Genomic DNA, 27,949 nt, shown 5'->3' on the forward strand with positions numbered 1-27,949 from the left:
ACCACACAGCTGGCAGACGGCTTCCTATTTATCCCAAACGCAGCAAGCTCTGCCCCTCTGCTCAGATTGATTAGTCTGCACAGTGTGAGAGAGATGTATTTACATAATGTTACCATTAAAAGACTGAAATAAGATGAACAAATAGCAGGTGATCTCAAAACATACAGCCTCTGCTGTTTCTTGAACTATCTGAGGTATTTCTACAGAGGTATGTCCTATTTCTTTTTTTTTTTTTTTTGTCAGTTGTCAGGGCTGAACTCTGGGCCTAGGCGCTGTCCCTCAGCTCTTCAGCTCAAGGCTAGCACCCTACCACTTGAGCCACAGCGCCACTTCCAGCTTTATTTCTGCTTATGTGGTGCTGAGGAATCAAACCCAGGGCCTCATGCATGTGAGGCACTCTTCCACTGAGCCAACTTCTCAGCCCCTATTTCTGTCTTGAACAACCAGTTCTGATTGTTAGACTCCAGCAAGCTGAAACAGAAGAGTGCCACACGCTGAGAAATTTGATGGTCCATTATTGAAGCCAGCAGTGGAGAATGGTATTGCCAAAGATCTCTTGGGCCCCAGGGGAAGTTAAGAGGGGATTTTTAAAGGCAGAAACTGCAAACTTGACATATGCTTAGTTAGTACCAGCGAAATTAAGTACTGACAACTTGGACTCATAAGAGATGGCAGTACTTGTCTCTTAAACAAAAGTGACTGGGAGGGGTTCAGGACCTAGGTAAATTGTAAAACAGGACATCACCGTTTAACTATTTGCTCCAGGGGTGTATTTACTCCTTAACTCCAGATTTTCCTTTCTCATGAAATTGCATGGCCCTTTGCTGTACAACTGGGGTCAGGGCTAGGCTAGGTATTTCAAGACCAAACCTTACATTAAAAAAAAATGTTCCTTATTCCAAATCATTTCCTCTTTTCCTTCCATTACTTGGTGACATTGTCTTGAGAAATAATCAACAAGAACCAAGCCATCTGGCCAAGCAAGAACTTTTAAGCAACCCACTGTTAGTATTATCCCCACTTGGGTCCTCAGCTCCACCCAGACCTGGGCTCCTCCCTGTTCTAGAGTGCCCACCATACAGCTGGCCAGACCCCAGACCCACCTGCACACACATTTATCTCACTTCCACCCTCACTACCCCCACCACCACCAACTTGAGACTGGGATGGGGGCGGATGCCATGTGCTCCCTCTCTTGGGGAGATATAGCCCCTCTAATAAACCTTATAATCTTTCTCCTGTGCTGCCTGCCTCTGGGATAGTCGTGAAGGATTCCTATACCCATTTTGACAGAGAAGCCCACTTTTCTCACAATTGGGATCTTGATGAATACTGAGATGAGTTCAGCTGGTCTCACAATGAACCCAGAACTTGTTCTCGGAAGCCCTCAGATTGTTCAAGAAATAGCTGAGGGTGTAGGTGTATTTCAAAGTCTTTTAGTGGTCACTTCATGTAAATGAATCTAACCCTATTCATGCAATCCAACAATGCCTTAGGGCATTGGAGTGCTGGCAAAGATCTGTACAGCTTCCTGGTAGTTCGTGGAATGGGGCAGGAAGGGCAGCAGGTGGGAGGCAGTGCCTGGCCCTCTTTGACCAAACAAGATCATCCCTCTTGGGAGCTGGCCCAGGGCTCCGAGAAAACTGACTACCTGATTGCAAAAGATAGCAGCAACCACAGCAACGGACAAAATTTCAGTGACAGAGGAAAATGGCTGAGTACTTGAGGCTGCCTCACTCCCTGGTGCTCATCCGCCTGCGAAATCCCCCTGTTAATGCGCTCAGGTAATGGGCTCTGCAGCAGGGACAAAGGGCCCAACTGATCTGTGTCTGGCTTTGGAGGCTTTCACCTTCCCTGCAAGCTGAAATTAACATTTACAGATAAAGCAACTGGTTTGCACTAGCCTGGGTCATCTCTGTCAGTCTGAGACCTGGCAGACTGATGGTGAGCCAGGCTTAATTTCACCAAGTGCCAACTTGGTGCTGAACGCTTTGCTAGCTTGCATCTTCCTTTGCTTATATGACCTTTCAATTCCAAAGGTCTTGACTTAATTCCAAGTTTGGACCTTGATCCAGCTTCATTCCCCTACTGGATACAGGCTGCCATTACACTATGTAACTGGTTTCAAAACTAAAAGAATTCATATTTGGGGGTAGCGCACTTGCCTAGACTTAGTGAGGCCCTGGGTCCATCCCCAGCACTGCAATATATGGAAGGTATTTGATCATAATTTTCAACACATGCAGTTGAAGCAGTAACAGAGTGAAAGGAGACGAGGCAATTTTAACTGACCTGTAGTACTATATTAACAGGCTTGATTTTATCCTTAGTCTTTTTTGTTGTTGGTAGTGGTGGTCGTGGGGCTTGAACTCTGGGCCTGGGCTCTATCCCTCAGCTCTTCAGCTCAAGGCTAGCGCTCTACCACTTGAGCCATAGCACCACTTCCAGTTTTCTGGTGGTTTATTGGAGATAAGAGTCTCACAGGCTTTTCTGCCTGGGCTGGCTTTGAACTGTGATTCTCAGATCTCAGCCTCCTGAGTAGCCAGGGTTATAGGCATGAGCCACCAGGGCCCAGCTTTATCCTTAGTCTTAATACCAAACTTATTTTTTTTTTTTTTTTTTTTTTTTTTTTTTTTTTTTTTTTGGGTCCGGTCGTGGGGCCTGAACTCTGGGCCTGGGCGCTGTCCCTCAGCTCTTCAGCTCAAGGCTAGCACTCTACCACTTGAGCCACAGCACCACTTCCGGCTTTTTTCTTTTTGCTTATGTGGTGCTGAGGAATTGAACCCAGGGCCTCAGGCATGCAAGGCAAGCGCTCTACCACTGAGCCAACTTCCCAGCCCCCCAAACTTATTTTAATATGAATGACATCATTTACTATTATATAACAATGGGAGGATGATATATTCACTTGCATTCCAGGAAAAAGTGAATCAATTTGCTATATTGGTTTTGAAAAGAAATCATAAATAATATGATTCTATATCATATTGGACTGCCTATATACTGATTACATTATAGGATTCTGCAGCAGCTTCTTTTCAAGATGTGTCCATCGGGCTCTTAGAAAAAAAAGATTCCATAATCTAAACCCTACCTGGAAACATTTTCTGATATTTTGAATGTTTCTAGCATTTAATCTGCTCACCCCTTTAAGGAATGTCCTGTATCTCATAAAACTGTGAGGATAAAAGGAAGCAGAGATTACAAACTGTATTTAACACATGTTAGCTGTCCTAATTCCATTCTTCAGAGGCCTGTCACAGATGCTACCTGCAGGTCAAATGCTCACATGCAATTCAGCTTCATCTAGAAGACTCTCCAATTGGCCTCAAATCCACCCTTGTTTTTTTTTTTTCCATCAGTCTGTTAGACATTATTTTATATAGGATGTCTATCTTTGCCTTCACCAAATTTAACATGTTCCTGATTTATTTTTTCTGCTTCATGCTTTTCTTTCCATCCTTCCTTTCTTTTCCCCTTCCTGTTTCTCATTTTGTGTGGGAAACCATCTCTTTCCAGCTAGCTCCCCGAGAGATTCTATCTGAATAAATTATTTTTATCTAATTAGTTTAAATCCTTCAGTGCTAGAATAGCCAGCCACATTTTATTTCATTCAGATGGGAGCAAACCCTGAATGCAACTATAAAACGTGGCTATCTCCAGAACAATGGCATGTTTGTTTTAAACTAATCCTAGTAAGAAATTTCCTGTTTTGCCTAACAATTCAAAATTGCATATCAGCTAAAGAGAAAATTTCCCTAGACTTAACCTATGCTTAGGTATAGTGCATAATCTATTTTCTATTTCTTTGTTTGAAAAAGTGCTGGTCACAAGCCACAGTCTTATTTTGTTTTTTTGGTGTTGTGGGTTTTCTTTTTGGGGGGGGGGGCATTCGGGATTGAACCCAGGGTGTTGTACTTGCTAGATAAGTGCTTTGCCACTGAGCTACATCCAGCCCCTACAGAATTATTTTGATAGCTGTTGGTTTATCACCACTATCAACAAAATTGTCCAAAGAAAAGGCCTACCATGGTCACAAAAGCTGAAAAGTTGTCAGCCCTTATGAAACATTTTTCTTCTCCCTAGACTCCATTCTCTACACCTGACAGTGTTAAGGGAAGAAAATACTCACTTGGCCCCTGTGTTCTTTACCTACCTGTGGGCTTCCTCTGTTGGCTGAATCAAGCAAAGATGCAGAGGCTACAGCCATTGCCCCTTTCTTGTTATCCTATTTGAGTTTTTCAAAATTAAAATGATCACAAATGAAATAGGGTTGGTTGGACTAAGCAAAGCCAATCTCTTGTCCTCAGTGGTGCTGATTGAGCAATTTTTAAATTTAATTTTATTGTGAAGATGCTGTGCAGAGGGGTTACAGTTACATGAGTAAGATAATGAGTACATTTCTTGTCAAGAATTGTTACTCCTTCCTTTGTTGTTCTTCCACTATCCCTCCCCCAACCTTCCTCACTCTTCCCCCCTCCCCTCCGAAGTTGTAAAGTTCAATTCCAATATACTGTCTAGTGGGTATCATTGTTGCAATGGGTCATCCTATGTCCTTGTTTCAGCATTTTGTTATTCCCCTTCCCCTCCCCAAACTGGACAAATGTATATACAAGATGCAGGGTACCAATATCAGTACAGCAACAACATGAGATATACCATAGGGGGAAGAACATACAAAGGAAACAAAACAATCTTGTAGTACATTAAAAACAATAAAGAAGAACCACTTGTACCCATATCTTGGGGTTTGTTTCACTTAGCATCATCTTATATGGTCATATGTACATAGCTTTTGAGCTTTTCTGCTCATCTGGTAAAATTATTCTAGACATATACTAATTATTGCAAATGAGGGAAACCATGGGAAAAAGCAACAATAAAGAAAAAGAACGAACTGTATAGAGGGTCTAATGAGAGCCTCTTTTTTCCATAAGTTGGAGTTCGTATTAATATGCTTCATTATATAGAGTCCTTTGCATTCTTTGGGATCTTGAGATCCCCTTAGAGTATCTACATATTCTAGTTCTTCCAGATGAGGGAGATAATATGACCTGCTTTTCTTTGGATCTGAATTACTTCACTTAATATAATTTTTTTCTAAATCTTTCCATTTCCTTATGAATGGAACAATGCTATTCTTTCTTATGGAAGCATAGAATTCCATTGTGTATATGTACCACATCCCTACCAGCATCTGTTGTTGTCAGATTTCTTGATTATGGGCATTCTTATTGGTGTAAGGTGGAATCTCAATGTTGTTTTGATATAGCCAGAGATGTTGAGCAATTCTTCATGCGTCTCTTGGCCATTTGTATTTCATCTTCAGCAAGGTCTCTCTTAAGATCTTTAGTCCACTTTTGAATGGGGGTGGTCGTTTCTTTGGGGGTTTGTTTTGGGGGATGATTGAGCAAATTTTGCAGCCAATCCTTTGTAATGTCCTTTACACAGAAGAAAATATAGTTGGTCCTAAATCCTTATAGGATATATGTTTTATATCTCCCTTTCAGCCAAAATGTAATTTTGTCTAGGATGCCTGGGTTTCTAATAAGCATTTGATTATTATTCTCTTTTTTGGGGGGGGTGGGTCTGGTTGTGGGGCCTGAACTCTGGGCCTGGGCACTGTCCCTCAGCTCTTCAGCTCAAGGCTAGCGCTCTACCACTTGAGCCATAGCGCCACTTCTGGCTTTTTTTTTTCTTTTTGCATATGTGGTACTGGGGAATCGAACCCAGGGCCTCATGCATGCAAGGCAAGTGCTCTACAACTGAGCCACCTTCCCAGCCCCTTGATTATTATTCTCTTATCTTCTTGTTACTATTCCCTAAATACTGTAGTACTCTAACTGTTTAGAAAGCAGTATAAGTACTATAGAGATGATGGTGTGGCTAGGTTCTTTGCAAATAGCATGCTGTGCTTCATTCTTTTTTGTTGTTGGTCATGGGGCTTGAACTCTGGGCCTGAGTGCTGTCCCACTTGAGCAAGTGCTCTACCACTTGAGCCACAGCACCACTTCTGCTTTTTTCTGCTTATGTGGTACTGAGGAATCGAACGAACCCAGAGCTTCATGCATTGAGGCAAGCATTCTACCACTGAGCCACCTTCCCAGCCCCTGTGTTTCATGCTTAAGCATCCAGAGATTTGGTATCCTGAAGTGTGAAGATTCTTTGACTCAGTTTCTAATGGATGACTACATATGCCTTGGGTTTCTCAATATTATGTAATGGTCTAGATTAGAATATGATTTCATGAACAGATTTGGTTTCTAATTAACAGGTTGAAAGACAGAAGTTCTGCTTGATTTCCTCTAGGTTAATGAATGAAAAGCATCTGGGGACAAGAATTTTCTTCATTCCATAGGGTTTGGTTCCTCATTGACAGGTCTGAACAATATGTCTTTTATAAAAATTTGCTGTTGTGGGATTGGGAAGGTGGCTTAGTGGTAGAGTGCTTGCCTTGCATGCATGAGGTCCTGGGTTCGATTCCTCAGCACCATATAAGCAGAAAAAAGCAAGAAGTAGCGCTGTGGATTATTTACCATAGCTAAGATATGGAACCAACCCAGATGCCCTTCAGTAGATGAATGGATCAAGAAAATGTGGTATATATGCACAATGGAATTCTGTGCCTCCATCAGAAAGAATGACATTGCCCCATTTGTTAGGAAATGAAAAACTTGGAAAAAATTATATTAAGTGAAGTAAGCCAGGCACAAAAAAACACAGGTCCCATGGTTTCCCTTATTTGCAATATCTAGTATATGTATGAGTCAAGCGGAAAAAGTCAGATAATGTGATGTTAGGAAAATGAACCCTTAGATAGGTATTTTAATGTTTTTTTTCTTTCATGCATGTGTTTCTAACGCATTTATAAGATTATTTCTTTGTTGCTTTGTATGTCCCTCCCCCATAGTATAACCCCCGCTTTCAATATATTTGATGTCAGTATAACTTGTGGAGGAGATGGGGAAAAACAAGTCGTTTAAGGATTCAGGTGGACCTGTTGCAACAATGAGAAGTACAAATTGTCATGTCAAAAACGAGCTTTACAATGTGGGGGGGTAGGGGAGGAAGGATTGGGGGGGGAGGCTGGGAAGGGAGGTGAAGGGTAAACAAACGAGGCTGCAATGCTTGGTAAGAAATGTATGCATTATCCTGCCCATGTAATTGTAACCCCTCTGTACAGTATGTTCACAAATAAAATTTAAAAAAAAAAAAAAAAAGTAGCGCTGTGGCTCAAGTGGTAGAGTGTAGCCTTGAGATGAAGAGCTGAGGGACAGCGCCCAGGCCCAGAGTTCAGGCCCCACGACCAACAAAATAAAATAAAATAAAAATAAATGTGCTGTTGTTTAAGTTTTTTTTTACCCTATACATGAAAGACTCTATATTATAATACATCCCATCTCATTTATCAAGTATAACAGCTTCTATTATCATCATTCTTTTTTGGGGAGGGGGGAGTTGTACTTTTCATTCCTTCTTCCTTTTCCCCTCCCTATTTTAAATTTCATTTAGAAAATCACCTCATCTCCCATCATTGAGAGATTGCTATTTGTGGGGTTTTCCCAAAAAATGGTTTTAAATATTCATTGCTAGTTTAGTCAACTACATTTCCTCCCATTCAGATGAATGATAGCCTTCCTTATAAGTGTAGGACATGGCTGATTTCTAGGCCTGCCTCCTAAAACGAAGACTTCCACACTTTAATGGTAATCCATATATAAGAAACCTATAGTTAGTTACATTACAGCTAACTACATATATATATATATATATATACATATATATATATATATATATATGCACACATATATAACTGGAAACTAACTTGTGAAATCAAACCTATTCTTAGAGGTTAGTTTGGCATATTTTATTTAATCATCTTCTCTTTGAGAAAGTAATAGCCTGTAATCCTTACTAGTCATGAGGCTGAGATCTGAAGATCAGGTTCGAAGCCTACCAGAAGTAGAGCTCAAAGTGGTACAGGACTAGCCCTGAGTTCAAGCCCCACGACTAACACACACACACCCTGATATATATATAATCATTAAGTCCCAAGCTTGAATGGATGAATTTTATGCTCTGTCTAAGACCCCATTCTGTACACCCGGCAGTGTGAAGAAGAGAAAATACTTCCTTGGCCCCTGTGCCCTTTGCTTGGGAGCCTGTGCTCTCTTTCTGTTAGCTAAATCTGGAAAACTTATGTCAGTTACAGCAACTATCCATTTCCTGTTTGCCTTGCTTAGGAGGTGTTTAAATTTTCCAGCAACAGAAATAAAAGAGGAGGGGAACATAGCTTTTTCATTTTGCAGTGTGGTATGGCATATATAGATTATATGCACAGATAATGCTATTTTATATAAAAGACTTGAACATATGAAGATTTGGACAAATCCCCACAGATACTGAGGCTTGACTTCATATGCCTTTTAGAGTCTGGACATTATGTAATGGTCCAGAGTTGGTTTGGTTTCTGAACTACTCAAAAGCACAAAGTTTTGTTTGATTTTCTCTAAGTTAATGGGTGAGAAGTTAGTAAGGGAAAGGTAATTATCATTCATAAAGGCAAGTGGCTACTTTATTCCCTGAAGTTAAACAAATATTTGACAGTCTTGACAATATGACTCTTATTTATGTTTTATGTTATTACACTAAGGAATAGATATTTAGTACATCCTAACTTACTTCTTCCTGTTTCTGGTTTTATGTGGGAAATTATTGCTCCCTATTACTGAGAGATTCTTACTTGAACAATTCTTTTTCCTCAAAGATACTGCTGTGATCCTTCATTGCTACTTTAGTCAGCATTTAGTCAGATTCCAATCAATCTAAAGTCTTTTATTTTATTTTTGCTGATTCTGGAGCTTGAACTCAGGACCTGGGCATTATCCCTGAGCCTCTTTGCTCAAGGCTAGCTAGTGCTCTACCACTTGAGCCACAGCATCACTTCCAGCTTTTTCTGAGTAATTTTTTGAAGTTAAGAGTCCCACGCCTTTCCTGCCTGGGCTGACTTCAGACTAGAACCTTCAAATCTCAGCCTCCTGAGTAGCTAGGATTACAGACATGAGCTACCAGCACCAGGTTAGAGTCTTTTAAAGTGTAGCACAGATTACTAGTCCTATGTATCAGAACAAAGGTGTCCACATTTGTGTGTGTGTGCCTATACTGGGGCCTGAACTAAGAGCTTTGCCCTCTTCCTCAGCTTTTTCACATCCCATACCACAAGCCCAGATGTCCCTTCTTCTATCATTGCCCATTTTAATTCTCTAGCCAACTTTTCTATTGCTCCAATCTTTGGGTTTTATAAGTGTGTTTTGGAGTGGGGGGGAATCTTTCCTTGGACTTGAACTCAGGGCCTGGGTGATGCCCCTGAGCTTTTGTGCTCAAGGCTAGTATTCTACCACCTGAACTGCATCACCACATCTAGCTTTTTGGAGATAAGAGTCTCATGAACTTTCCTGCATGGGCTGGCAAAATTCAGGCCTCAGATCTTCAGCCTCTGAAATAAGCTAGAATTATAGGGATGAGCCACTATGCCTGACAATGCTGTTTAAAACACACACACACACACACACACACACACACACATACACACACACACACACACACACACACACACACACACACACACCTGTGATCCACATAGTAAGAATCTTCATGTTTTACATATTAACTGAAAACATGCGTACAAATGCACAGGTAAGTCAATTGGCTTGCTGAAACAAAGCCTGTCCTTACAAGCCTGGCATATTTTATTTTTTCTTCCTATTTTCAAACAAAAATTATCACAAGTCACAAATTCATGAACTTTTGTTTCTTTGCCCTTTTTTTTTTTTTTGCCAGGAATAGGTCACTAATCTTAGGTACTCCGGAAGCTGAAATCTAGGGTATAGTGGCTCAAAGCCAGCCCAGGCAGATAAGCCCTTTAGATTTTATTGCCAATTAACCAGCAGAAAGTCAGCTGGCATTGTGGCTGAATTATTAGAGTACTCTCTCAGTATTCAAACTGAGAAAGCATGAGGCCCTGAGTTCAAGCCCTCGACTTGGGCTCATGTGTGCACGCGGGCACACACACACACACACACACACACACACAGAGTCTACATGAACCTAGGAACTTTTTTCTGCCCAAGACCATTTGGACATTATAACAACATTCACTGGCCTAGATTTATTGAATTTTCACTTTGAAAAAACTCCTAGATTTTTACATTTTGAGTCCCACCTAAGATTCTCTAGGTTGGCTAGACCAAATGATTTCTCAGGCTTTATACAGCCCATGTGCCAGACATTCCCCACCCCTGGAAGTGGCAAGACTTCCCCACAAATAGGCACTCAAGAAATTCTTGAGTGATCTTTTCAGACCACTCTCCACACCTGGTAGCATGAAGGGGAGAAAAAAATATTCTTGGTCTCTGGCTTTACTTGCTTCGTGGCTATAGTTTCTCTAAGGCAGCTCTGGAAAAGAAAGCTCTATTGGTTATAGCCATTATCCTTTCCTGTTTTTCCTACTGATGAGTGTTCCAAACTTATCCATAGGTAAAACAGGTTTGTTGGAATGGGCAAAGCCAGAATCTTAGTTGCACTGATGGAACTAATTTTGGCTCATTTTGAAGCCATCCTTTACCCAGAAGAAATTCAGTCAGTCCTGCACATCCATTGGTCCCCAACAGATAGAAAATGTAGTTATACCGGGTTACTTGGACCTTTATAGTCTTTTGTTGTTTTATAATTCCCTAAACAATACAATGTGACAGCTGTTCACATAGTATCTCTGTTTCATGGGATATTAGAAGGAGTTGAGAAATACTGATGTGACTAGGTTATGCAAATAGTATATAATTTTGTCTAGCAGATTGGAACGTATGAGGACTTTGGTATCCTGAAGGGATGGGGACTTGTCTGAACCAATTCCTCCTAGACACCGAGGGACCACTGTGTATGCCTTTTGGGCTTCTCACTGTGGTGTAATGGTTCAGAGTGTTCTCATGATCAGATTTGGTTTCTAATTAACCAATTGAAGGCTAGAGGGCTTGTTTATTCCTGTAAGTGACCAGGGAAAAGGTAACTAGGGAAAAGGTAATTATTGTACACAAGGCTATCTACTTTATTTCCTTTATTTTTACAAAGTTTTGACTTATCATTGGCTAGGCTTAAAATTATGGCCTTTATGTACCTTAGTTGTTGTTTGTTCTGTAATAATAGTTTTCTATCATTTTTCCTATATGCATTCTTACCAATTTTTGAGTCTCCCTTTTTTAAAGCAACACTTGCATCTAATAATGTCTTTTTTTTTGCAAATCCTCCTGTCTTGGTCTTTGTGACTTGGGCTCCCTTTTTCCTGGATCTCTTTACTGAGCCTCTGCTAGTTCTTTTATGCAGAAATGTCCAGAAAATCTGCTGTCATCTCACATTGCTCTTCTTTTTAAAAACTCACCAAATCTTAGTTATACTTAACTTTTCTGGGAAGACTCCTTCAGATGCTAAGTCTTGGGGGGAAAATCTACTGCTGTGTGTAGATTATTTACTATCTTTGTCTTTGACACTTAGATTTGTTAGGGTCAGATTTCACTAGCAATATCAGAAAACAGGCAATAATAGTGATTTAAATAAGAGCAAGTTAATTTACCTCACAGCAGTGTCTTGGCATTCCAAAACTACTATGAGTGACCTCTATTTTTATCTACTTTTTTGCTCAATCTTCCTTAATATATGGTTGTACTTCTTGCTCAAAGATGATTGCTCCTAATCTAGCTAGCTATTCTCCCAGAAAATAAATAAGAAAGAAAACAAGGAAAGTAAAGACATTCTAAAGGACTTTTTCTAAAAGTTGTATATACCATTTATTACTACTTAGTACATTGGGCAGACCTTACTGCAGAGCAGTGGGTAGTTAAAAGGTAGATGTCTTGATTCTTTGGAATATGTGAGAAGGAATATTTACTTGAGTGATTAGCAGCTGCTCCTAATGTCTCTCATTTACTTGTCTACCACTTTCCAATAGGACAAACTGAACTTGATGTAGCCCCCCTGAAAATTTTTGTTCCTTTATTACAGCACACATTAGTGGATGCATACTTATGTGATACTTTGTTGAAATTTATCAGCTAACTCCTAGTTGAGCACATAGGAGATGTATATTTTTAAAATTTGTTAGTGCAAATTTTAAGTTAGAGCAAAATAGTATTGCATTAAAAGTGGACTTATTAGCTTGGTGCCTGTACACCTAGCTAGTCAGAAGACTGAGATCTGAGGATCATAGTTCTAAGCCAGCTGGGGCAGGAAAGCCCATGAGACTTTTTCTGCAGTTGACCAACAAAAGGCTGGAAATGGAGCTGTGGCTCAAGTGGTAGAGTACTGGTTATGAGCTAAAAAACAAACAAAAGTCAGGGATAGTATCCAGGCCCTGGGATTGTACTCCGGTCTTGAGTTCATACTCCAGAACTAATTCCCCCTTCCCCCCAAAAAAGGGCCTTCTATAAATTAATGACACTGTTATTTGTTGAGAAATGAGTAAAAGCCTCCATTACAAGAATCTCTAGGGTTGTGTCCATTGTATATGTGCTTACTTGATCAGAATTAGGCAAGATAAACCTCTGACATGGTAGAAATTTAATTTTGACTAGTTTGCTTCGTATAATTTTTTTTCTTTTAGCTTTTCTGTACTCCACGGAATAAAAGAAGGCCTACAGAAAGCTATATTAGATCATACAGTTAAAGCCATTGTAATTTCTGGATCAGGTGGAAAACTCTCTGCAGGTAACTAACCCTCTCCCACTGTCTCTAGAATATAGGCACAGACTGGTGAGTAGTGAGCTAGTCCTATGGATGTGAACCTAGTGATTATAACAGATGGGGCACACTAGAGCAGGAAGGAGAAACTTGGTGGGTGAATAGACAGGTCTCTCCCAAGATACCTAAGCCACTCTTAGGACCTTTTTTCACTTTTATGATAAGGCCAAGTTGGTTCATAAACATAATTTTACTAAACCTAATAGTATGTAAAAGGCATAACATGCTACTTTTCTCCTAGAAATACCTGATTGTTTGAATACTAAATCAGCATCCTATTGAGATTAAACAAAATTTTCATGGTTATTACAATAAATTTAGGAAAATACATTTCATAGTATTTGATATGACTTTAAAATATAATTGATTAAGGGCTGGGAAGGTAGCTCAGTGGTAGAGCGCTTGCCTTGCATGCCTGAGGCCCTGGGTTCGATTCCTCAGCACCACATAAGAAAAAAGAAAAAAGCTGGAAGTGGCGCTGTGGCTCAAGTGGTAGAGCGCTAGCCTTGAGCTGAAGAGCTGAGGGACAGTGCCCAGACCCAGAGTTCAGGCCCCACGACCGGACCCAAAATAAATAAATAAATAAATAAATATATATATACATATATATAATTGATTAATAAACAGATACAGGACTAATTGGGCTAACCATACCTATTTTTCCCCCCAAAAAACCTATGTCAAACAAGTGTTAAATTGAAAACACTCCTTAAGAGAAAGGAAGAAGAGAAGACTGATTACCCTCATCAAATTTCTATTTCATATTGGATTTGAGGCCTTACCTTGTCCAGCAAGATAGAAAAGGAAGTTAAAATATAAGGATTGAAAAGGAAGATAAATCTTCCTTATCCACATGTTTGTAGAAAAAGAAAATCTATCAGAAATTTAGTAGAATTAAGAGAATCTAGCACTTTGGGTTGATATGAAATCAGAATCCCAAAATAATTGGATTTTTGTGTCCTGAAATCATGAAACTTGAAGTCACACAAGGAATGATTTCAGTACACAGGAGACAGAAGCTGGAGCTCCAAAGCCACTCTAGGCTATACTGAGATTGTCTCAGAAAAACAGAAGAAAATTGAAATCACTGTATTCTTATTTGTACCTTAGTTTCTGTCAGTTTGTGACAATAATCTTAATTATACATGATAAGTAGAAGAATGTAGCAATGCATTCAGTATCAGGCTTTGATTTAGGGCCAAATATGGTTGTACATGCCTATAATCTCAGCAATTAAGACTGAAGCAAAAGAATTATGGGTTTGGGGCTGGGAAGTTGGCTCAGTGGTAGAGTGCTTGCCTTGCATGCATGAGGCCCTGGGTTCGATTCCTCAGCACCACATAAGCAAAAAGAAAAAAGCCGGAAGTGGCGCTGTGGCTCAAGTGGTAGAGCGCTAGTCTTGAGCTGAAGAGCTGAGGGACAGCTCCCAGGCCCAGAGTTCAGGCCCCACAACCAGACCCCCCCCCCAAAAAAAAATTATGGGTTTGATAACAGCATGGACCACCTAGGAAGGCCTTGTCTCAAAAGAGAAAGAATAAGGAAAGGAAAGAAAGAAAAGGAAAGGAGAAAAAGGAAAGGGAAGGGAAAAAGGAAAGAACAAAGAAAAACTAGGCTTTGTGGTAAAACTGGCTGAAATGCTTATTCTGTGAGTCACTAATCATATGTCTTAACTGACTAGTTAAGATCTTAAAGCCTTCTTTACCTGTAAACTGAAGATTGTTATAGAATTTAACCTAGTTAAACAAAATAAATGACATAATATATGGAACTATTTAGCCCAGTGCCTGATGTACTTATCCAACAAATGTTCATTACTGTTAGTCATGAAAAACCATCTCATTCTAAAAGTACTGGAATGATAAGCCTGAAGCTTAAATTTTAGCTGATTTTATTTTCCTTGGAAGTAAAAAAGAAAAAAAACTCAAAATAGCAGAAAACAAATCCTTGGCTACAGAGTTAAATTGGTAGATTGGTAAGAAAAAAAAAGAGAGAATCTTAGATTGATGCTAGAAAAGAAACGTAGTGAAAAGAAAAAGGAAATGAAAAGAAAAAGGAAAGTAGGTAAATAAGCTAAAAATAAAATATTTAATTTTAAAACGATACAAAGTTTATTGTTACCAAAGAATAGATAATGAGCTGGGTGCTGGTGTCTTACACCTGTGATCCTAGCTGAGCAGGAACTTTAGGTCTGGAACATCATGACAAAGCTAATTGAGGCAGAAACGTTCTCAGGACTCCATCTCCAAAGTAACCAGCAAAAAGCTAGGCCGAGTGTGTGGCTCATGTGTTAGAGTGCCAGCCAAGAAAGCTTGAAGCCCTGAGTTCAAACTCCGGAGCCCAAATAAATAAGCAAAAGTATGTTTGTTTATTCCAGGAAAACGATCACTATGGGCTGGGAAGGTGTCTCAGTGGTAGAATGCTTGCCTCACATGCATGAGGCCCTAGGTTCGATTCCTCAGTACTACATAAACAGAAAAAGCAGGAAGTGGTGCTGTGGCTTAAGTGGTAGAGCTCTTACCTTGAGCTGAGGAGCTGAGGGACAGCGCCCAGGCTCAGAATTCAAGCCTCATGACCCACGCCCCACCAAAAAAAAAAAGAAAGAAAAGAAGAGAAGAGAAAAGAAAAGAAAAGAAAATGATCACTATGTACATGTCATGTGAAAACAGGAAAATAAGAAATTTTACATATGCTCTCAATGTTTAAGTATAAATTAAACTTTTACTTAGTTCTCACATCAATCATTTAATATATGTCTTGAAACAAAAAGGTTCAATAACTTACTCAAGGCCATAAAACTACATATACACTAAAATATTAAATATATACAAAAAATTCATCAAAATCCTGTTATTTTCTCTGTGTAGTAAACCATAAATGATCATCATATTTTATAATATTGTATATCTTTCACAATTTTCAGACTGCCTGTGCTATTTTTATAATTTTTTTTTTTTTTTTGTCGGTCGTGGGGCTTGAACTCTGGGCCTGGGCACTGTCCCTCAGCTCTTCAGCTCAAGGCAAGCGCTCTACCACTTGAGCTACAGCGCCACTTCCGGTTTTCTGGTGGTTTATTGGAGATAAGAGTCTCACAGTCTCTCTTGCCCGGGCTGGCTTTGAACCGCGATCCTCAGATCTCAGCCTCCTGAGTAGCTAGGATTACAGGCGTGAGCCACCAGCGCCCGGCTTATTTTTATAATTTTTAATTACTAAAGGCAAGACATTTTACGAACTTTGTTATTCATAAAAGATGACAGTTACTCATGAGAAATGATAGTCATGAGGCTCTGGGTTTAAAATTTAGTGCCTTGTACATACTAAGAAGGTGCTCTACCACTTTAACCACACCCCCAGCTTTCTTTGTTTTTGTTATTTTTCAAAACAGTATCTTACAGTTATGCCCAAGAAGCTTGGATCACCCTCCCATTTACACTTTTCACCTAAAAATGTGAGCCACTATAGCCAGCTCTACTATACCATTTTAATGAGCTGTGTGGTTTTCCATCATACAGATTAGGCAGGCTGTGCATCCCTAATCCAAACACCTAAAGTCCTAAATGCGCCAGATCCAAACCTTCTGAAGGACACCACAAGTGGCAAAGCACATCTGACTTCTATGATGGGTCACATTTAAAAGGCAGGCATACTCAAACTATTATCTACAATCTATCCATCTTGACTGGTATGTAACATATCACTCACAAATAATATATAGGCATTTTATCTTGCTATTTTATATTGTAATTACTTATACTGTTAACAAAGATACATGGTGAAATCGTTGTGAATTGGTCTGATAAACAATGTCACCAAGAAAATGAGGAGACTGATTTGATTTCAGAATGATGGTCTTAAATCCTTAAGTCCTCTTTCCTAGACTTTTAAATTCCCTATCATTAGAGTTTCTCTTTATCCTAAGAATCCACAGATCTTAGGAGGCTATAGGATTCATGGTAAAGATTTGATGGGTTTCTCATATTCAATTCTACATTTCCCAGAGCACTTCCTCTGTTGTGTCTCCATCTAAGGATGGAAGTGTCTCCTGAGGCCAAAGGGTCTAATGAGTAAAACAGGCTGGGGTGGAGTGGGGAATTAACCGGAGGTAGGAAGAACAAATGGAGAGGGTGAATGAGGATGAATATGGCTGAAGTACTTTATTTCCATTTATGAAAACAGAACAATGAAACCAGGTGAAATTGTTTCAGAAGGGAGGTTGGAGGTAATGAAGACTGAGGGAAGGGCTCAGTTTTACGGGGTACATTGTATGCATATGGAAATGCCACAGTAACCCTTGCCCCTTGTAAACTAATGTATGATAATAAAAATATTTTTATAAAAGAAAAATGATTAATGAACTTTATTCATACGAATAAAGTTCAAATCAGAGCCCTTTCCTCTTGTATCTTTGGTTTTTTTTTTTTTTTTGGGTCCAGTCGTGGGGCCTGAACTCTGGGCCTGGCCGCTGTCCCTCAGCTCTTCAGCTCAAGGCTAGTGCTCTACCACTTGAGCCACAGCACCACTTCTGGCTTTTTTCTTTTTGCTTATGTGGTGCTGAGGAATCGAACCCAGGGCCTCGAGCATGCAAGGCAAGTGCTCTACCACTGAGCCACCTTCCCAGCCCTGTATCTTTGTTCTTTAGGTGCTGATATCCATAGCTTCAGCGCTCCTTGGTCCACTGGCATTAGATTGGGAAGTATAGTAGATGAACTACAGAGAAATAAGAAGCCTGTGGTGGCAGCTATTGAAGGCGTGGCTTTAGGAGGGGGACTGGAGCTGGCCTTGGGCTGTCACTATAGGGTTGCACATACAGAGGTAACCACTGAGGTCCATGTAGGGGTTGGTTTGGGGGCTTTCCTTAGGGAAAGTTCTAAATATGGTCATAGAGATCAATCAGGTGCTGTTGTTCAGTGGTGGCTTGCTAGTTAACAAGTCTTGGGTATGTTCAGCACTGGTGGTAGGTTGTGGTATAATAGGGAAGTGCTTGCTCAGATGTAGAGATTCTTGCATTCTGATTGGTAAGTAGACTACTCTGAGTTCTCTCTTTCTCTCTCTCTCTCTCTCACTCGCTCTTTCTCATATCATTTTTCTGTCATGGACCACTTGGATATTTCTAACATCATTCTTGGGTCACACAAAATTATCAATATAAGCAGACCAGCTGTGAGCAGGCAGCAAGAAGCATTTGTGTGTCTCCTGTCATGTACCTAGTGCTTTGGGGGACCTTTTGTGACAGGCCATTCATTCCCCACCCTTGCTAGACCTGGGATTTCTTCCTAAGCCACTACTTTCTTCTAGTCTTCTACCTATGTAACTTTTTTCCATTAACTTTTTCTTTTGCCATTGTTTTTTAAACAATATTTTGGATTTTATTATATTTACTTTATAGTCCTATGTGATGTTAATATAGTTTACTCTGTTATTAAGTATTCTTTTTTCTGCCCATTTCTTGTGTGTGTGTGTGTGTGTGCACGCGCGCACGCACACACACACACACACGTGTACAAAGATGCCAGTATTATAGCTTGTTGTTAGTATTATGCTCACCTTTGGTCCTCAGCTCCACCCAGACCTGGGCCCCCCCTCCCATCCTGGAGTTCCCTCCATACAGCTGGCTCCTCCCTCTCTCCGCCCAGACCCACCTGAACTCCCATCTACCTCACTTCCTATCCTCAGGCCCTCCTGCTACCTGGATAGAGACGGAGGCCATGGGCTCCCTCTTGGGGGAAATATGGCTCCTCTAATAAACCTTGTAATAATCTTTCTCCTGTGCCTGCCTGCCTCTGTGTGGTCCCCTGGGATGGATGTGTCCGGTCCTCTTTCCCTTGTACTCATGGTTTTCTTGCTGTTCCTGACCCACACCTCCATTTCTGATGGAGATAAGTATCTCTAACAACCAAAAAATTCACAGGGACTTTTCCTGCCTTTCCTGGCTTTTAACTTTGATTTTCAGATCTCTGCCTCTTGAGTACCTAGGATTATGGGCCATGAGCCAAGGTAATTAGTCCATTTCTGCCTTTTAATTAAACAGTTTAGCATACATGTGCATTTGATACATTGGCTGAGAAAGAAAAACAATTCTGCCCTCTTGCTAGGTTGTGTTTCCTCTTCCTCAATTACTCCATTACTACTTTCATTTGTCTTAAGGAGACATGTGTTCTATGGACCTATTAATCCTCTTAGAGTCTTCTGTTTTACACACACTACACACACACAGAGTTATTTACTTAGTGGTCATGGCCTTGGTAATTATGACTAATGTTTTAATTTATAAGAATGAGACTCTGGTTAACACCAAGTTGGCTTCAGTAGTATTAAAAAAACTTATATCTCTGTTGCCTGCCTCTCTGGGGTTATGGACACAAATTGATACTTAAAAATCATGCGTTCCTTACATAGCTTTATACGGATTGCTTTTTGCAATTTTCTTTTATATGATATCAGAAAAAAGAAGAATTGAAATAAAAAAATTGTTAGTTCTGTGTTTTGCATTTTTGTAAACAGTTATCCTTTCTTGCAGGGCAGGTCTGTTAGCAACAGATCTAGGTCCTGGAAATGTATTGATTTTTGTCTTAATTCTTAAAGGATACATTTTCTGAATATATAATTTTTGGTTAATAATTGTTCATTTTAACCTGTTAGTTATTTTTTCAGATAGTGGCTCACATGTAGGCCCAGGCTAGCCTTGTATTACAGGAGTACACTACCACACCCAGATTATTTATTGAGATGAGTTGGTGCCTCTAAATTTTTGCCTTGGCTGGTTTTGAACTGCTGCTTCTCAGTCTCCACCTTCCCAATTGAGATGACAGTCACCAGCCTCTGGGTTTAGAACTTAGTGCCTTGTACATTTGAGGCAGGTGCTCTACCACTCTAACCACATCCCCAGCTTTCTTTGTTTTTCAAAACAGTCTCTTACAGTTATGTCCAAGAGGCTTGTATCACCCTCCCACTTATACTTTTTACCTAAAAATGTGAGCACTGTAGCCAGCTCTACTATATCATTTTAATGAGCTGTGTGGTTTTCCATCATACAGATTAGGCAGGCTGTGCCTCCCTAATTCAAACACCTAAAATCCTAAATGCTCCAAAATCCAAACCTTCTGAAGGACACCACAAGTGGCAAAGCACACCTGACTTCTATGATGGGTCAAATTTAAAAGGCAAGCATACTCAAACTCTTATGTGAAATTACCTCCAGACTCTGGGTATAAAGCCGATATGGAACATAAATTAATTATCTTTAAACTGTGTTATATTATTTTACTTTTTGGTAAAATCTGATATCAACACATGCATATCCTAAGTTCACATTTCCTGTGTCCCTTTCCCTATGACCTTGTACAGAGTGTCTGGAGATCTGAACAACCAGCAGCACGTGTGTGCCTTTGGGGGCTAAGCATTGGAGAACAGAGGTGATTTACTGTTAGGAAGACTCAAATACACAAAGTATGTGAGAACTGTTTAGGTACCTGGAAGTCTGCATTTAGGCTGTTGCTGTTCATTTTCCTCCTCCTCCTCCTCTTTTTCTCCCTCCTTCTTCTTTCTTCTTTTTCTTCTTCCTCCTCATCCTTCTCCTCCTTTGCCCCCTTCTTCTCCTGTTCCTCTTTTTCTTTCTTTTTTTTGGGGGGGGTACTGTAAATGGTGGGCAGAGCCTCATCCACTTTTCAATGGGCAGGGAAGGCTGTGTGGTAAGGACTCAAGGTCACCCTCCTACCTGGACTCAGGTAGCTGCCTAGCTTTTCATATGTAGGTATGCGCATACACCCGCATGCTTTATTGTGATAACCTATACCTATGTCAAGGCCCCATTCCGTTGCATGTGGTTATATTCACTGAGATACATGTCCACGGTCCATTTTAAACATCTGATCACCCCAGAGAAATGTCTACTCCTTTAATTTTTTAATTTTCAATTTTCATTGTTAAGGTGATCAACAGAGGGGTTACAATTACATAAGTCAGGTAATGAGTACATTTCTTTTTTGAACAGTGTCATCTCTTCTCACACCTATTCCTTTACTAGTAACCTTCCATCCTCTTCTCCTCGTCCTAGCCTACCAGGAGACCTCTTCCTGTCACCAGATCTGCCTGTTCCCAGTAATTTATTCAAATAGATGTTACCATATGTGGTCTGCTGTGACTGCTTCTTTCACTTAACAGGTCTTCTGGGTTCATCCATATCAAATCATTGATCAATTCATTGTTCTGGTCTGTGGCTGAATATTTCATTTGAAGGATGTGCATGGTTCATTTAGCCTTTCATCAGTTGAGGTCATCTGAGATTTTTTTCCTACTATTTTGACTTTCAGGAACATCTGAAAGCTTGTATGTGGGGTTTCGCTGGGACTATATTCCCATTGCTCTTGCTTTATATTTGAGCAGGCTTTGGTGTGTGGTAGAGTATCCCACTCTGTGTTTACCCTTTGAAGGACTGCCAAATCATTTTCCAAACTGTCTGCATTATTTAGCATTCCCACCAGCAATGTGTAAGGATTTTATCTTCATATCCTCTCAAACACCTGTGATTGTCTATTTAAAAATACATATTTATTACAGTGCATTTGAAATTGTATCACAGGTAGTTTAAATTTGCATTCTCCTTTTATCTAATGATATTTAAGGTGCTCATTGGTGATTCATACCCCATTTTTATAGACTTGTCTATTCAGATCCTTTGCCCATTTTTAATGATTAACATTTCATTGTTGAGTTGTGAAAGTTCTTTATGTACACCTGGTACAAGTCCTATATAAAGCTGATAATCTGTCAATATTCTGCCCCATTCTCTGGGTTTCTTCTTCACTTTCTTGTGCTTTCTGGCTTCTGCAGGGACTTAAGTACGTTGTTTGTAAGTTCTAATTTTGTTGTCTGACACAGTCATGTTAGACTAAAGAGAATCAAGTTGCCAGAAGCTGGGGATGTGTTTGAGCATGAACACTGAGCAAAGCCTTGATTATTATGTTCATCAAAGAATAGGGCATACACTGATGTGCCCTGTGGGAAGTCAGGCTGAGTTCAATGAAGCATGTTCTGAGGTATAGGAGATCCTGGGAGATGCTTGTCTTCACTCTGAACATGTGATCTCATTGTAATGGGCTTTCTATTTCAATGTCTGATAGACTGAGATTGGTTTTCCAGAAGTCATTCTGGGAGTCCTTCCTACTGAAAGAGGAACTCAGCTTCTCCCCAGACTTATTGGACTTCCTGCTGACTTGACTTGATAACCTCAGGTCAGTATACACTTTGGGTACCTGTCTAGATCAATGTGAGGAAGGTCCATGTAAGTGACTGTTATTGGACCTTGGTGTTCATATAGAAAAATGTTCTGATCTGGTTAGGAAATTGTAATACAAATACAACTAACTACAGTATTTGTTTCCCAAGAATTAAAATATTAGCTATAGCCGGGTTCTGGTGGCTCATGTCTGTAATCCTAGCTACTCAGAAGAATGAGATCTGAGGATCAGGGTTAAAGCCACACCAGGAAAAAAAGTCCTTGAGACTATTATTTCCACTTACCCACCAAAAAACTTGAAATGAAGCTGTGGCTCCAGTGGTAGAGTATTAACCTTGAACAAAAAAGCTCAGAGAAAGTGCCCAGACCCTGAGTTTAAGCCTTAGGACAGGCATTAAAAAAAAAAGAAGAAGAAGATATTAGCTACATATGCACATCTTTTGTCTTACAGACAGAATGTGGATAATATACTAAATTCTAGATTAATAACCAACTACATGCAATTATAAAACATAAAAAGGTTTATACCTAGCTACTCAGAGATCTGGAGGGTCTTGATTCAAATCTAACCTGTGAGAAAAGTCCATAAGGCTCTATCTCTAAAATACACAGAAAAAAAGCCAACTTTGGATTCACTGAGTTGAAATCCTTGTATCAGAACAGGGGTGTCTAAGAGGAGAGAAAGCCTGAATTTTAGTTGAGGCAAAATTAATAGAGGCATACACAACTATTTATTTGAGACAGGTGTCTTTAATTATGTGCTACTGAGTCAACAGCTTTGCCTTTCTGTTGCTTAGATTTCCATAAACATGGACAATAGCCATACCCTGCTCTCTCATGGCGATGTGGTGATGATTAGCTAAGATTAATATGTACTGGGCTTAGAACATGATATGGTAAGTACATTTTAGAGAATGTAAATTATTTGATGTATCTCGTGGAATTCATGAGATGCTTACAATCCAACATACCACAGAAATTCAAAGACCACGAGACAGCAAGAATGATAAGAGGAAACAATAGCAGTATGAAATGAGTCTCTAAATCCTACAGCTTAAAAAATGAAGTATCTTGGGGAACATGGAGTCATTTTGTGGCCCTGTTCTTAGTTTTGAAAGACAACCATGTTCTTGTGGAAATAAAGATAAAACCTCACCTCCTTGACAATAAGAAATGAAGTAAACTGAGTTAGCCTTTTCCCACAGCACTGGATCAGGAAATATCCCTATTTTTAGCATGACAAACATAAGAGGTGAAAACAGTAATGATGTGAAGCACTTCTGATTTGCATAGAAAAGGTCACAGTGAAGAATGCTGACAGTAGAATCATACACCTATCTTTGGAGGAGACTGTATAATTTTGGGAAGTTTAAAATAACATTTGGAAAGGGTTCTAAGAAGAGAAAACATGTTTTAACTTTGGAAAAGTTAAAAAAGAGAAAGAGAATTGGAGAGGGAGGGAGGAGGAGGGGAGAGAGAGAGAGAGAGAGAGAGAGGAGAGAGAGTGCCAGCCTGTAGCTTGAGAAAGAGCTCTCTGCTCCAAAACCTTGGGATTTCTGTGGCAGATCTACACAGGCATCTTATAGACCCCATTAGAGCAGGGTCATCATCCACACTAATGTAGCCCAAGTCAAAACAAGTTTAAAGCACAGCATGAGGATTCAGATTGGAAGCTCATAGCCATGTCTGGAGATCATTAATTCTTTGAAACAAAAACATACTGGAGGAAGTGGCACTGTGGCTCAAAGTGATACAGTACTAGCCTTGAGCAAAAGGACAGTTTTGCAGACCCCAAGTTCAAGCCCCATGACCACCACCAACAACAACAACAAAAACCACCGGAATATTGTTGACACTGAAAGAGTAGCAGTAGTTCTCTTCCTTTTTTTGTGAAATCCAGGTAGTAGATACCTTAGTGCTAAAATACTGATCAATTCCTCCTTGGGTAGTAGATTTCCTTCCCTGCATTGTTACCCCACAGATTTATTGTGACCCAAGTTTCTGCCTTCCATTTTGTATTTCCTTGGCCCTCTAAATCAGCTAGGCTGACTTACTCACCCATCATACAAGTGACTTTCTATGGGAAACTCAATCCCTAATACCATCGCCTACTCCCTGCCTCTTCCAGGCTGAAACCTGGAAATCTGTTTTCAAATACCCATCCCCAAAAGTACTGTTTTAGCAAAGGGAGCCAAGGGACATCACCAAATGAATGGTCAGGGAAACCCTTTTGTTCTCTGAAATACTGTTCAGAAGCAGGACTGGGGGGCGGGGAGGGGAAGGAGGTGTTGTTCTAAATATGGCATCCACCAACACCTTAAGTGCAAGACAAGCACTGGAACTTACACCCGTCAAAGGTTATTCAATACCACTTTTCAGAAGGCAGAATGGTGCTGTCAAGAAAGCAAGCAATGACATCATGTCCTTTCTTCTTTACCCTTTGGCAAGGAATACTTAAGATTCGTGCTTTCAACGATATCGACACACAGTAAATTATATCTTAGCCACTAGTAAAGAACTGCCAAGACATGATACTTCAGAGAGATAGAAACCATCATCAAGGGCTGGAATCAGGGCTCAAGTAGTGGAGCAGCAGCCCTGAGCAAGACAGCTGTGTGAGAGACAGAGGCACTGAATTCAAACCAGAAAAAGAAAAAAAAAAGTCATTTGTAAGCCCTCATCAAACATCAAACTTCTGTCACACTTTAGAGGTGGCATTGTCTACAGGAAGCTACTACTAGTTTACTGCTAAGCATGAGAGCCTATCAGCAACACCACCACCAGACTCTAAGTGTTGTTACTTAGAAAGTAGAGCATTATTGCTGCTCAGTGTCACTGACCACAGCCCAAGAACCCTCAGCATAGTTCAACTAGCTTGAGGTCACAGGCCCAGGGTCTGAAGGAACAATTTTCTAATCATCTCTGCTTTCATAGATAGAAACCTGACAAACAGGGTCAAAGTACGAGGTAGTAGAATATGGCAAAAGTTTGCCCCACCTCTTCTACATAATTTTTTATTATATTTTATATATAATGTCATCTTAACTGATACTTTACCAGCTCTGTTTTTGTTTGGGGACTTAAAAAAAAATCAGCTACAGTCCATGGTGTACAGTATTAGTACTACTTTTATTATCTGATTCTTGAAGAGATTCATTCTATATAAAGTGCTTCTTTAGAGATTTACAGACTAGAAGGAGAATTTATTACTTTCACCTCATGCTCAGAATTACAGAGGCAGGCACAATTCCTCCCATTTATCAGTGAGGAAATTGTGGTTCTGGCGCCAGGCCCCACAGTCACTGTGACCATGAAATTGAACTGTCACTGGAATCCAAGTTTTCTGCCCATGTCTGCAGTGACCTTTCTCCTGCAGTAGTGTGAGTGGTCTTCTTCATGTTAGTACTTAGAGATAGCCTTCCAGTGTCCAAGAGAAAGCAGTGCTCTGCTTCCATCTCACATTGTTCTTTGTGTTCTTTGCTTTTGTTTTAGGAAGGCGTATTTTGGCAGGTGAAGCACTCAAGATGGGCATTGTGGATAAAGTGGTGAACTCAGATGTGCTTGAAGAAGCAATCCAATTTGCCCAGCAAATTGTTGGTAAGAAGCCAATAATAGATGGATCATGGTATTGGAAACAAGCTCAGGTTGCATTTGAATGTGGTGCTCCTTAAGTATCTTCTGCATTGTCCACGTGATAGAACGTGACGGATGGTAAAGAGGAATGTACTGTCATGATATGAACTCTATTATATATTGTATAATTTAGTGAAGAAAGCATCACTGCATATCTTGGGGTTACCAATGGTGTAACAAGTGTCAATGCAATAAAAAAAAAATTTTCTTTTGGTCGGTCATGGGGCTTGAACTCTGGGTCTGGGCGCTGTCCCTCAGCTCTTCAGCTCAAGGCTAGCACTCTACCGCTTGAGCCACAGCGCCACTTCTGGCTTTCTAGTGGTTTTATTGGAGATAAGGGTCTCATGGACTTTCCTGCCTGGGCTGGCTTTGAACCGCGATCCCCAGATCTCAGTCTTCTGAATAGCTAGGCTTACAGGCGTGAGCCACCAGTGCCCAGGTATGCAATCAAATTTTATAAATGTGGAGATTGCATAAATGTGCAAGTCTATGCTTAAAATGTTTCCATAAAGGATTCATAGAAAGTGAAATGGCTCTCAGGGTATGGTGCTGGTCATCTAGCTGAAGTGTTTGAAAGGAGGTGTTTTCCTATGCCTTTGTCTTCCTATGCCTTTGGGATTTTCACCCTACGAGTCTTTTTCAAGTTAAGAAATAGAGGCTCGAATCCATTCTTTACAGTAGGAGACAGGCAGACCCTGCAACTCCCCCCATGAAGCTGTGGCCTCAAACTTCTGTTCCTAGGATCTAGTATGTCCTGGTCAGTTCTCATTTTACAGACTTATGTTCCTTAAAAAGTGTCCTATAGGCACTCTTTAGGGTATCATTTACACTCTAAAAATGACTTTCTTTCAGTCTATTGGAAATGTACTGCTTTGCAAAGAAACTTTCCAATCACTTTCTGTTTTTTGTTTGTTTGTTGTTTTTTTGGGGGTCCAGTCGTGGGCCTGAACTCCGGGCCTGGGCACTGGCCCTCAGCTCTTCGGCTCAAGGCTAGTGCTCTACCACTTGAGCCACAGCGCCACTTCCAGCTTTTTTCTTTTTGCTTATGTGATGCTGAGGATCGAACCCAGGGCCTCATGCATTCAAGGCAAGTGCTCTACCACTGAGCCACCTTCCCAGCCCTCTGGGCAAAGTTTTACTTTCACACACACACACACACACACACACACACACACACACACACACACACAAACCTACAAAAAAGAGTCCCTTTAGGGTGTTACCTTAAATTTTGTTTATTTATTTGTTCAATGGTCTTAATCTGTTCCCTTTCAAAGTCTATGGTCATTGTCAGCTGTAAATAAGCAGAGGGGGTGCAGAGAAAATACCTGGGAGGAGGGTTGTGGCCCTGGCAGAAAGAAGTATGTTCTGTTTGCCCACGAGGTGGCAGCAAAGGCTCCAAGTGATTTAGGCAGTCCTGTGGAAAGCTGATGACTCTGCTGACTGAGGAGTCACCTCTCCTTTGTGGTTCATGCAGTTCCTGTTTTAGTGGTAACAGTGGAGCTGGCACTGGTGACTCCTGGTGAGAAACTGCAAGGCGTGGCCAAGTGGAAATGGCTTTTCTACTGTCCTCTGCCTTCCAGGCTGTCTTCCAGTCTTCAATGTTGTGCTTCCTAAGAGGACTGCTTGTTTGCTCAGATCTTACTTGACTGATTCAGAATTTATTGGGGAAGGAGGCTCCTAAATTATTCTTTGAACTGACTAGATCTAGTGTTCACACTGTGGTTCTAGTTTGTAAAGAACTCAATTTCTACTGGACATTCTTTGCCTTAATTGACTTCCCTACTTTCTGATTTTTTTTTCGGGGGGCGGGGGGGGGAACGTAACTTAAATTTTTTTATACTTATACTGCCTTAAAATTCACTGTATAATTTCTTTTTGATACCTGAGCAATCCTGTCCTGCAGTTCACCGTCCTCCTGGCTCATCATCTTCAGCTTATTTACTATCTACATTCTGATTTTGAATTAAGTTAGTTCAAGAAGTAGACTAAAAGCTAGTCACTGGTGACACATGCCTGTAATCCTAGGTACTCCAGTCTAAAATGTAAAGGATGGAGATTCAGAAATGTCCATAAGATTCATTCTCTAAAATAACCAACAAATGCTAGGCTGGAGTATATGGTTCAAGTGGTATAGACCCAGCCTGAGCAAGAAAAACTGAGCAAGAGCTCAAGGCCCTGAGTTTCAGCCATGGTATTGGCTCAAAAAAAGAAAAGAAGAGAAAGGGAAAGGAAAGAAAAGAAAAGGAGGACAGGGAAGGAGTGGGAAGGAACTAGATTAGAAGCACAGGTGGT

At 40.3% G+C, this 27,949-nt stretch overlaps 1 protein-coding gene across 1 annotated transcript in view; it reads left to right on the forward strand.

The window, feature by feature from the left end:
• The first annotated feature begins 1,688 nt into the window (after positions 1 to 1,688).
• The window catches only part of LOC122097848 (peroxisomal bifunctional enzyme-like), a 39,193-nt gene continuing 12,932 nt past the window's right edge, over positions 1,689 to 27,949 (forward strand). The window contains 7 exon segments of the mRNA XM_042668449.1: positions 1,689 to 1,784; positions 8,310 to 8,314; positions 12,658 to 12,756; positions 17,426 to 17,598; positions 21,906 to 21,993; positions 21,996 to 22,016; positions 25,514 to 25,618. Coding sequence (XP_042524383.1) covers positions 1,711 to 1,784; positions 8,310 to 8,314; positions 12,658 to 12,756; positions 17,426 to 17,598; positions 21,906 to 21,993; positions 21,996 to 22,016; positions 25,514 to 25,618 — 565 coding nt within the window. The 5' untranslated portion in view covers positions 1,689 to 1,710.

The sequence above is a fragment of the Dipodomys spectabilis genome, unplaced genomic scaffold, assembly GCF_019054845.1.
Source record: "Dipodomys spectabilis isolate Male_0828 unplaced genomic scaffold, ASM1905484v1 ptg000017l, whole genome shotgun sequence".
In the NCBI taxonomy this organism is placed as follows: Eukaryota; Metazoa; Chordata; class Mammalia; order Rodentia; family Heteromyidae; genus Dipodomys; species Dipodomys spectabilis.